This window comes from Primulina tabacum, chromosome 3 (genome assembly GCF_025594145.1).
Source record: "Primulina tabacum isolate GXHZ01 chromosome 3, ASM2559414v2, whole genome shotgun sequence".
NCBI classification, from domain to species: Eukaryota; Viridiplantae; Streptophyta; class Magnoliopsida; order Lamiales; family Gesneriaceae; genus Primulina; species Primulina tabacum.
The window spans coordinates 6,661,339-6,673,579 of record NC_134552.1 but is presented as its reverse complement, the minus strand read 5'-3'; the positions used below and the strand labels follow the sequence as shown (position 1 = coordinate 6,673,579).

The following is a 12,241-nucleotide window of genomic DNA, read 5'->3' as shown; positions in this document are numbered from 1 at the left end:
CTCACAAAATATGACCCGTTAGACCGTTTCAAACAATTTTTTTGTCTTATTTTATTTATATAGAATATAAAATTTTATTTAGAAAACAATTCAGAAAATAAAAATATGTGAATTCTCATTGGATATGTCTAAGGATCCGGTTCGACCGGGATGTCGAACCATCCCGAATCTATCAGTATATGGCTCAGAGCGATTTAATCACTATGGAACTAGAACCAATTACTTTTTGTTTGAAATAAAACTTATCTTGAAATGGTCCATCCACGGTCCTCCACCACCAATTGGAACTGGTCCATACACTACCGGTTCGTGCGGTTCGGGTAACGTAATGGATTGGTTCAAAAGTAAGTATTTTGAAATCATAACCAGCTCGAAATCGATGATTTCGGAGCAAGGCCACAATCGGAATCTCGAACACTCAAGCATGGCTAAAGTCCCAATGGTCATATTGTAATGTATATAATAATGTGATGTTTTTAGGAAAAAATGATTAAATTTATAGATAGTAAAGAAGTAGTAAGTATTTGAAATTTTTTAAAACATTACAAATTTTGTTATAATGTTTGGTGAACAAGTGTATTAATATTAAATTTTTAGTAAAATACCAAAAATTCACTTATTGTAATATTCACAAAAAGTAGGGATCGATGATGTATTGTAAACTATAAATGAGTGTAAAGAGAAATTTTGGATTAGATGAAAATATTAGGGATAAAAAAATTTAATTTATTTACCGAAATATCATAATCATTTTTATTTTTGGTTTCTGGATTTGAACTAAACTGAATAGGTTAAGAAAAAAAGAGGTTGACCGTATTAAACATGCAAGTACACAATAAAAGATATAATTTTACGATTAAATTGAATTTACAATATTAATAAATATAAAAAATTTAATCTAATAAAAACCTAATCAAGAACCTCAAATAAAATGTGCGATTAAATATCATTCCTCTTTCTTCGTTACCTATAAAACTCCTTTAATTAAAAAATTAAAGTTATCATCCGCTATTATTTTTTCTTAAATCTATTTTTTAATTTATTATTAAATATATTCATTATATTATTGATATAATTAAAATTAAAAAAAAAAATTAGAAACGAATTGTTTAAAATTTAAACTCAATACACTTAATTTTAATTTTAAGTAAATGATTAGTAATTAGAATGATTAAAATACGAAAAAATTTTTGTTTTAGACCCAAAGTTTGGATCCCCAAATGATTTTATTTTTAGACCGAACTTTATTAGTGTAAAGCCCAAATGTTAATTGGGCTGATGGACAAGTGGGCCATCGGCCCAAATTATTCGGGCAGATAGTTACCAACCACTTGGGCCACTACTTAACCCATAATTTTCGAAAACACTGTTAAATATATTTACTAGTTACATTTCGATCATATCGTTAACAAATTTTGGATTTTGCTCTAAAAAATTTACATTTTTATCATACAAACACCAAAAGAATTACTTTTAAAAAATTACATTTTCCTAGTTTTATAAAAGAAACAAAAAATTTATTACAAAATGCCCCTTAGAGGTCCGAGGTGATCGAGTAGACGAACATGTTACACATGATTTGTTCATTTCAGTTTACCTTATCAACGTGATTTCTAGATATTTAGTTCTAACATAAACGAAGTGAGGCCCGAATTCTAACCCAAACGAAATGAGTCTCGAATCGGTCGTTAGTTCTACTCTCTCGGTAAGCGCCAGAAACCATAAATTAATTTAGAGAAACGAAAAAAATTTGAAAAGAATAACAATCAACAACAACAAAATAAATTAATTTTTTATGAATAAACCTTTTTATAACTAGAAATTGAAAATAAAATATGAAGAAATCTGATAAAGATAAAGAAAATTAAATTCATAGAAACTCAAAAATGAGTAAACGAAGATAAAATAGAATTAACGAAATGTGAAGATCATGTTTTATGTTGTTTGTCGTTGAATCGTGTGTCCCCCATTTTGATGGTTTTATATGTTTTTGTTTGCATTCCTCCACTTGCTTGACCACCCATCTTCCTAGATCAGCCATAATGTCTCGACTTTCTCGACGAGCAATGTACATACGATCAAGTTCTTTCCTCCAATCGCTAGATTTTTTTAAAATTGATGGGCTTGTATTTGACTTTGGGTTCAACAATAAGATACCGTAATAAGTTTATTTATTGCGTACCAAAATATAACATGGGCTTGTACTTGATTTTTGGTCCAACAATAAGATACCGTGATAAATTTATCTGTTGCGTATCAAAAAATAACAGACACGCGTTCATAAAAAATATGACAAAAATGATGTATTTAAGTAGACAGTCGACAAATAGTTCAGAAAATCCAAAGACTTGCGCGTCGGAACATGCACCGTGGAGGAGTCGAGATGAATCTCAATAAAAGGGCTGAATCATATTTTTAGTTAAAAAAACAAATAATATTAATATCATTCATGCAAATGTTGCCAGTTGGCGGCCTTAGTCTTGGTATTTAGAAATCGGTCACGTGTACTCCTAATTTGCATGTGTTTCGAGTGGTTTATTTCGTTTACGGACCATATGTATCTCTACGTCACTGTCTACTCGAATAATAAAAATTCATGTAAGTTTAATAACTCACCTATTTACATTATCTATTAATCCGATCTAAAAATATTATTTTTTATTAATCAGATCAGAAATAAAGATCTATAGTACAAAATGATTTGTTACAAATTTTTTTATCTAATATATATAAACATGGTATTGATTCTTGTATGCATATATACTAAACTAATTTCGTATAAATTCTAGATGTTAAATTCTAGATGTTTATTAGATTTAAGATAGAGTATGTCTCTTTCGAGATGGTGTTGCGAATCTTTATATGTGAGACAGGTCAACCTACCGATATTTACAATAAAAAATAATACTTTTAGTATAAAAAATAATAATTTTTTATTGATGATTCAAATAAGATATTCGTCTCATAAAATACATCCGTGAGACCATCTCACACAAGTTTTTGTCTTTAAGATATCCTGAACTCAACCCCGGTTTGGATTTATAAATTACCAACTCCAAAAAATATCAACTTTGATTGATGCAAGCAACACGACATTTAAGTATACATAATAGGCAATTGATTGGGAGTGTGATATAAACCATCCAAGACAATGGCGTTTATCATAGAACAGTGGACGATTGATTGCAAAATATGACAAGCTATAAAAGTACAAAGCCCAGCGGTGGAAAAGATGCAACCTGTTTTAAGCATCCATCGGGGTCCACGAAGGGAAGATTCCAATGGTTGGTGATGCAATCGATTGACAGCCTTTTATCTCATTCCCATTCACCATCGCTTTATTAAACTTGCAGACTTGGGAGCAAGAAACACCGCCAATTTCTAGCTAGGTGCAAAATTCGAGAAAAGGGTTCGTATATTTTCAGTCGGCGGAGCAACGTAGTGAGGAGTTATGGATAGTGGGATTAGAGCAGGTATTGGTTCTAATGGAGGAAGGGGTCTAGAAGCAACTCTGGCACTCAAAAATATCAGGGCGAATTACCCAGAGGTATCCATATCGTTTTCAAAAATTTTTCCCTTTTTCAATGAGTTGTTTTCAAATGCGTTTCTTTGCGAAATTTTTGGGGTTTAGATTGTGGGTTCTGTTTTATGTGTGAGTTCTGATGGTAAACTATGTGTGTTTGTGTGTATAGAGTCTTAAAGCTGAAACAAGAGAACTTCACCAGGCAAGAAGGAGAAGTATCGAATACAATCAAAGTAGAAAACATGCAGAATCAGTAATACAAGAAGCAGAATCCGAGCTTTCTGCTGCAAAGGCTACGGCGAACGAAATAAGTCGAAGAGTTGAGGAGTCAAATGCAAGAGCCAAAACGGATGTTCGAGAAGCGGAGAAGCTAAGGATGGACAAAATAAGGGAAGGGGAATGGAGCACCGGAAATTCTCGGTATACCGATGTGATGAGTGAATTGGAGTCGATCAAACGAGAATTGAGCACGCTTAAGCTGGATATGACTTCCCTTTTGCAAGAAAGGAGAAGGGCTGAACAAGAAATAGACTCCTCCACGGTGAGTATGCAGCACCATTCGAGCACGTTAGAAACGGTTAAGAGGGAGATTGAGGAAATTGAAGTAGAGCATGTACTGGTTGAGTTGGCTACAATTGAGGCCATTAAGGATTGTGGGGAGGTTGAAGCTCAGAGAAAAGAAAGCAGTGAAAGATTTAAGGCTGCAAAGGAGGATACAGTGAAGAAAAAGAAGAAAATCATAAAGGAAATTGAAAATGCTAAAGAACTGGAGAATAAGCTAGCTATTACACTATCAGATATCACCCTGTTACAGGGCGGGCTAAATCTTGTGAAGAAAATGGAGAGGAGAGTAGAGAACATTGGAAGTAACTTTCTGGAAGAAGGTGACCAAACAGCTGATCAATCTATGCTATTTTCCATCACAAAAGAGTTAGAGGCTACAAAGAAGGAATTGGCTTCTGTTAGAGATGATAGTTTTCGGTTTATGACTTCCATGGATGTTGTGAGGAATGAGCTAAGGCATGTTATGGAAGAAACAGCTCGAGTAAAGAAAAGCGAGCAGAAAACAGAAGTGATAATTCCGAATCTCCATTCAAAGCTTCTAAAAGCTAAAACAAAGCTAGAAGCAACATCCGTGGCCGAATATAAGGCGAACTCTATTGTATCGAATCTATCACTTACCCTTGAACAGCTTAAATCTGAATCCGAAAAGGCCAAGAATGAACTATCGCTAATCAGCGAAGAAACAGAGATCATAAAAGCAGATGTTCAGAAAACTGAAATGGAGATAGAGTTAGCAGAGGAAAGGCTACAGGCGGCCCTTCAAGATCTTAAAGCCATCAAAGCATCAGAATCCAAGGCCCTCGATAATCTAGAAGCACAAATTGAGATTACAATTAGAAATCGTGCTTCAGCCTCAAAACGAGGCTCAACCATCACAATTTCCAAATTTGAATACGAGTACCTCATAGGGAGCGCCATTGGGGCCAAGGAAATTGCAGACAAGAAAGTTTCGGCAGCTCATGCTTGGATTGAAGCTCTAAAAGCATGTGAGAAAGAGATCATGATTAAAACCGAGCTATCACGAAGAGAATCTAGGGAGCTTAAAGTACAGGAAGAACGGGAGGTTCGCAAAACAGAGCGGTTATTGAGTGCAAAGAAAGTTGTGGAGAAAGAATTGGGGCACATAAGGCAAAAGTCTGCAAAAAGTATGGAACCTGAAATCTTGCGGCCTGCGAATGCTCTTCGAAGGAAATCAATGAACCGAAGCTTTAGAATGTCACCTGGAAAAAAAGCAATGTCTGGAAGAATATCAGCTACAGCAGATCATAATGCTTCGGTGACGCCTCGAAGAATATCAGCTACAAAAGATCATAATGCTTCAGTGAAGTCTCGAAGAATATCAGCTACAACCGATCATAATGCTTCTAGAGTGCCATCTTTCAGAGTAAAGAGGAGAAAACAGATTATACCAAATCTAACCAAGTTCTTTGGCGGAAAGAGCAACATTTGAAGTAATAGTCGACCTCTGTGTAAAGATGTGTGTTTTTAATTAGCAAGTCGTGTTGACTGCTAATAAGCTTTGCAAATATTCAATAGATATCAGTTCCAGGTAGTTTAGTATAGAAGGGATTTTACCAGATTGAGCCTGTTTTTAACTAACTTGCACAAATTTCAGTCAATAAAATATGTTTCTTGCTCTAGATTGGACGGATAATCTGATATTAATGTCTGGCAGGAATTGGCCAAAAGTCGAGGATACATAACATGTCTTTCAACAAAAGTTAATGTTGTTTAACCAGAATTAACAATTTACTCAAGATGATTTCGATATCTAGCACACATGCAGCAATTCAAGAAAGCTTGGAATACACCGAAGATTACGTGGTTCGGCTTACGTCCACGGGAGAACAACCTGTTGCTTTTTATTTATCACAGCCAAGATACAAAAATGGAAATTACAAAGGAACCCTTTTCCACACACTCTCACAGACACTTCTTTATACAAGTCTCTATTCTCGTGTATCTACACTTAGTCTTCTTCCCTCTTTATGACTGTAGGACCGTTCACTCTTGACTACCTCTCTTCTCTTTTTTTTTCTCTCCGAGAGCCACTATGATATGTATATATATATTGACCCAACTCAAGCTTTCCCTCCTTTACTTCTGGTACTTCTTGGTTGTTGAGTGGTTGCAACCGTCAATAACTCCTTTCCACATCCTTGGCTCATCTCAGTCACCGGGCCCTCACGTGCCGATCATTTGGGAGACACTTCCCTCAACAATCTCCACCTTGTCTTCCAAATACAGGCTGTTCTCCAATACTCCTTGGGTTATTTAGACTCCACCACATTAACCAAGTTCAAGCAATGCTTAAACTTAGCTTGTGGCATCGCCTTTGTCATCATATCAGCAGGGTTCTCATGTGTTGAGATTTTCTCTACTTTAACCAGGCCCTTTGTCGTGATGTCCCTTACAAAGTGTAGTTTGATGTCAATTTGCTTGCATCTGTCATGAAAAACTTGGTGTTTTGTAAGGTGTATAGCTCCTTGGTTATCACAGTGGACTGCTACCCACTGTTGTGTAATCCCAAGTTCTTCTAGTATTCCTTTGAGCCACATAGCCTCTTTTATTCCTTCTGTAAGTGCTACATACTCTGCTTCGGTTGTAGACAAGGCAACAACTGGTTGGAGAGTAGCTTTCCACCTGATAGCAGTTCCATGGAGCGTGAAGATGAATCCAGTGAGTGACTTCCTCGTATCCAAGTTTCCAGCATAATCTGAGTCCACGAATCCAACAAGTGGTTGTTTCTCATTCGTCTGCTGTCTGAACATCAGTCCCAAGTTTGAAGTTCCTTTCAAATATCTCATGGTCCACTTCAATGCCTCCCAATGTAATTCTCCTGGGTTAGCCATAAACCGTGATTCCACGCTCATAGCATATGCGAGATCTGGTCTGCTGCATACCATGCTATACATTATGCTCCCTACCCCATTGGCATAGGGTTTATTCTTCATGTTTTCCTCCTCTTCCTTACTGCTTGGAGAGTGATCAGTAGATAATTTGAAGTGTTGGCCAATCGGTGTACTTACTTGTTTTGATTCCAGAATCCTAGCTCTTTGAAGTACCTTCTTTATATATTAGCTTTGGTTTAGGAACAAGGTTGCATTTCCCCTGTCCCTATCGATATTCATCCCAAGTATTCTTCTTGCTTCTCCTAGTTCCTTCATTTCAAACTCAGAGCTTAATGTTTTCTTGAGTGCTTGTAAATCAGTTCGGCTTTTACTTGCTACAAGCATGTCATCCACATAGAGGAGCAGGAAGATCTTGGGTTGATTTCTGTCACTTCTCATGTACACACAGCTATCAAAGTTACTTCTCACAAAGTGTATTTGTATCATGAACTCATCAAACCGTTTATACCATTGCCTGGGACTTTGCTTGAGACCATATAGAGATTTCTTTAACAGACACACCTTTCCTTCATTTTCAGAGGTACTAAAACCCTCCGGTTGTTCCATGAATATGGTTTCTTCCAAATTTCCGTGCAGGAATGATGTTTTAACATCAAGTTGCTCTAATTCCATATCAAATTGAGTGACCAATGCCAGCAAGATTCTGATGGAAGCATGTTTGACAACAGGTGAATAGATTTCGTTGAAATCAATGCCTTCCACCTGTGTGTATCCTTTTGCCACTAACCTGGCTTTATATTGTACTCCTTCCTGTCTTAATCCAGAGTCTTTAAGCTTGAATATCCACTTGCATCCCACCACTCTTTGTCCCTTAGGTCTGTTAACTAGCTCCCATGTTTTGTTCTTGTTTAATGAGTTCAATTCTTCATTCATAGCTTCAAGCCACTTGTTCTTCTGTTGACAGGTTATAGCTTCTCTATAGGAGGTTGGCTCTGAGTAATCTATCCGCTCTGCTATATTTAGTGCAAATGAAATCATATCTGCATGTCCAAATCGCTGATGTGGTTTTATTTCTCGTTTCTTTCTGTCCCTTGTGAGCATATAAGAGTCATTGTCTTTACCAGTGATTAATTCAGTCTGTATTGGATCTTCTCCATGATCAGTATTCGTAGAATCTTGAGGAACTTCATTTGTATTTTCAGAATTCTCCACCTCAATCTGTGTTTCCAAGGAAAGTTCACTTGAAGGATTTGATGTTTCTTTATGTTGGATATATCCCATTTTTCCTTCATCAAATATTATATCCCTCGAAATAAAGCACCTGGGACCTTTATCTTCTAGATTCCACATCTTATATCCTTTCACTGCATTAGGATATCCAATGAAGATGCATTTTACTGCTCGAGGCTCAAGCTTGTCTCTTTTGATGTGAGCATAGGCCATGCAACCAAACACCCTTAGATTTGAGTAGTCTATGGGGGCACCTTTCCACATCTCCATAGGGGTCTTGAAGTTTACTGCACTTGAAGGACACCTGTTAATCAAGTAACAGGCTGTAGTCACAGCTTCCCCCCAAAAGGCCTTTGGTAGACCTGCATCTAATAGCATGGATCTTGTTCTTTCCAATAGAGTTCTATTCATACGTTCAGCTACCCTGTTTTGTTGGGGTGTCCCAGCAACTGTCTTATGCCTCACGATACCCTTCTTTGCACAGAATTGATTAAACATATCAGAGCAGAATTCTAATCCATTATCAGTTCGAAGGTGCTTCAGTTTTGTATCCATTTGATTTTCATACAATACTAGCCATTCCTTGAACTTTGTATATGCTTCATTCTTAGTTTTGAGTACATAGACCCATAGCCTTCGGGAGTAATCATCTATGATTGACATAAAATACCTCCCTCCCGCATGAGTGGCTGTCCTTGAGGGGCCCCAAATGTCCGAGTGAACATACTCGAATGGCCTTGAGGTAGTGTGTTTGCCAGGCTCAAAGTTCACTCTCTTTGCTTTCCCTAGTATACAGAATTCACAAGTATCCATTCCTTTGATGCTGTCTCCACAAAGTAGTTTTTGTTTAGATAGTTCCATTAGACCTCTTTCACTTACATGGCCTAGCCTTTTATGCCAAAGCCATGTTCTATTAGTCTTATCTTCTGCCACAGCTGATCTTCCCAAGACTGTATTCCCCAGCAAGATGTACAGAGAGTTCTTCCTTTCAGCCTTCATAATCACCAATGATCCCTTGAGTACTTTTAATTTTTCCATTTTCTGATTTAAAGGAGCAACCATTTGATTCAAGTGTACCCAGGGAGATTAGATTCCTTTTGAGGTCTGGTACATATCTGACTTGCTGTAAGATTTTATATGAGCCATCATCCATTCCAAGTCTTATGGAGCTTATACCTTTTACTTTGCATGATCTGTCGTTCCCTAGGATGACCACTCCCAAATCTGTTTCATGAAGAGTTTCGAACCATGAATTTGTGGGACACATATGGAATGTACATCCAGAGTCTAAAATCCATTCAGTTGATGTCCCTTGATCTGATATGGCCAATGCCTCTGCCGTGTCATATCCATCAGATGTCACAGAGGCTTCACCATCTTCATAGCCTTTTCCTTGATGATTCTTTCTTCTTTCTGGACAATTTCTTTTGAAATGTCCTTCCTTGTGACATAAGAAACACCTATATTTGATTTGACTCTTGGATCTTGATCGTGAAGTGTTCCTCCTTTGCTGTCTTTTAGCAGGTCTCCCTCGTGTATTTAGACTTTCTCCTTGCCCATGACCATGAGAGTTCATTCCCTTCTGTAGTTCTTTGGCCCTTATAGCTGATTGGACTTCCTCCAATGAGATTGATTGCTCCCTGCCGTAGAGAAGTGCATCCTTGAATTTTTCATATGAAGTTGGGAGAGAGTTTAACAAGATTAGTGCCTTGTCCTCTCCTTCCAATTTAACTTCAATATTTTCCAAGTCATCCAAGATTTTGATGAATTCATCAATCTGCTCAGAGATGTTCTTCTCGTCAGTGATCTTGAATGAATATAACTTTTGTTTCATGTACAACCTGTTGGCAAGGGATTTAGTCATGTAGAGTGATTCGAGTTTGGTCCACATAGCTGCTGCTGATACTTCCCAAGAGACCTCACGCAGGGGTTTGTCTCCAAGATAGAGAATGATTGCGCTTTGTGCCTTTGCAAGATTTTGCACCTTTTCTTTCGGATCACCCATCATGGCTTCTGTTCCTTTTAATGCTTCCTCCAGTCCTTGTTGTATTAGGATTGCTCGCATTTTGATTCTCCACAGGCCAAAATCATTCTTCCCTGTGAACTTCTCGATATCAAATTTCGTAGAGCCCATCTTCTTGATTGTTATTTGTGTCGTGTCGTGGCTTCGCTTCCCACAGACGGCGTCAATTGTTGTTTAACCAGAATTAACAATTTACTCAAGATGATTTCGATATCTAGCACACATGCAGCAATTCAAGAAAGCTTGGAATACACCGAAGATTACGTGGTTCGGCCTTTCGGCTTACGTCCACGGGAGAACAACCTGTTGCTTTTTATTTATCACAGCCAAGATACAAGAATGGAAATTACAGAGGAACCCTTTTCACACACTCTCACAGACACTTCTTTATACAAGTCTCTATTCTCGTGTATCTACACTTAGTCTTCTTCCCTCTTTATGACTGTAGGACCGTTCACTCTTGACTACCTCTCTTCTCTTTTTTTTTCTCTCCGAGAGCCACTATGATATGTATATATATATTGACCCAACTCAAGCTTTTCCTCCTTTACTTCTGGTACTCCTTGGTTGTTGAGTGGTTGCAACCGTCAATAACTCCTTTCCACATCCTTGGCTCATCTCAGTCACCGGGCCCTCACGTGCCGATCATTTGGGAGACACTTCCCTCAACAGTTAAGGTAATAAAACATTGACAAAAACAGTGGTTTCACAGTTTCACTTCCACTTCTTCATTGAATTCAATAATATTAATACTTTACAGTGTACATAGATATATGCTAAAGACCATGTACAAGTGACTTTTGAGAAAATCCAGTTTTTGATGGTTGAGCTGCACTTCCAACGCTATTATCACTGCGAAAAACATAATCGCCGTTTATCCAATATCTCCTTATTCGATACTCTTGGTGGTATAGTCAAATAATTAAATGTTATTTATATGATCATATTAAACTAACATATGAAAAAGGATACAATATTAACACGGAATAATGTAAAACAAAATTTGAATACCTTTCAATAGAAGCTGAAGATGGTACTCTGATCTTTCTCTGCACCAGATGCGACATATAAATTTGCTTTAGGCACTTAATATTACTGTGTCGTAATAATTTATAGATAAAGAAATAAATATTAAATGAGAACTCATATTAAATACATATAATTATCACAAATACTTAGGTAAATTATTAAATTACAAAAATGACATATATAAACTTAAGAAAAACTCAATGAATTAACTCTTTATGATTAATTTCACGAGTCATAAATGTATATAATAGAAACAAAATAAAAATCATTAAAATAAGGACGCATATATAATTGATTTTTGTAAAAAAAAATCAATTATAATTTAAATACTAACATATGTAATGAATAACCATGGGTGGATTGAGTAAAAATTAATCCACGAGCAAAATAAGAAAATTATAAGATTGTAGTGTTAGTATATGGGCTGTATTAATATATGTTGGGCAGCCCATATACTAAAATTGGTGTCCAGCCCAAGTTGGTGTATCGCTATTTTAGTTTTACGTATTTAGCTTTGGGAACACGTTTTCTCCCTCGTATTATAAATCCATGTACAGAACATTACAATGATTTTGAATTGAATCAATCTTTTCCCAATAGCGGTTATCAGTTTAACATGGTATCAGAGACAGAACGGGAATTCTGGTCGTGATCTTCACCGAAAATTCCCCGTCCGTAGTTCAAGTTCACAGCTGAATTTGTGCTCAATCGGTTGAGGTCGATGCGTATTTCCTCTTCTCTTTGTAAATTCGAGTGATTTGATTTCCTCCGAGCAGCTGTGTTCATGGCGAAAACACGAATTTCAATTATCCATTGTTCTTGCACCCGTCGGATGCTCCAGGTATGACTATTGTTACTGAGCAATTAACAGGGGTAGAAAATTATAGCGTATGGAGTCGCGCTATGCTGATAGCACTCCGAGCTAAAAATTAGATAGCATTTATTGATGGTACGTGTAAACGTCCAGCTATCGGGCATGTTACATTACATCAGTGGGAAAGATGTAATGCATTGGTGTTG

At 36.8% G+C, this 12,241-nt stretch overlaps 1 protein-coding gene across 1 annotated transcript; it reads left to right on the top strand.

Annotated features, from left to right (window-relative positions):
• The first annotated feature begins 3,165 nt into the window (after positions 1-3,165).
• LOC142539685 (protein PLASTID MOVEMENT IMPAIRED 2-like) lies at positions 3,166-5,727 on the top strand. Its single transcript, XM_075645299.1, has 2 exons — positions 3,166-3,547; positions 3,693-5,727. Exons 1-2 carry the CDS (start codon positions 3,452-3,454, stop codon positions 5,535-5,537), a joined length of 1,941 nt encoding a protein of 646 aa, XP_075501414.1. The 5' UTR covers positions 3,166-3,451; the 3' UTR covers positions 5,538-5,727.
• The last annotated feature ends 6,514 nt before the right edge of the window (positions 5,728-12,241 follow it).

Excerpts from the sequence above, each read along its gene's own strand:
- LOC142539685 (XM_075645299.1), top strand. The coding sequence starts at position 3,452 with ATGGATAGTGGGATTAGAGCAGGTATTGGTTCTAATGGAGGAAGGGGT. Across the intron at positions 3,548-3,692 it reads TCAGGGCGAATTACCCAGAG|AGTCTTAAAGCTGAAACAAG; the intron begins GTATCCATATCG and ends TTGTGTGTATAG.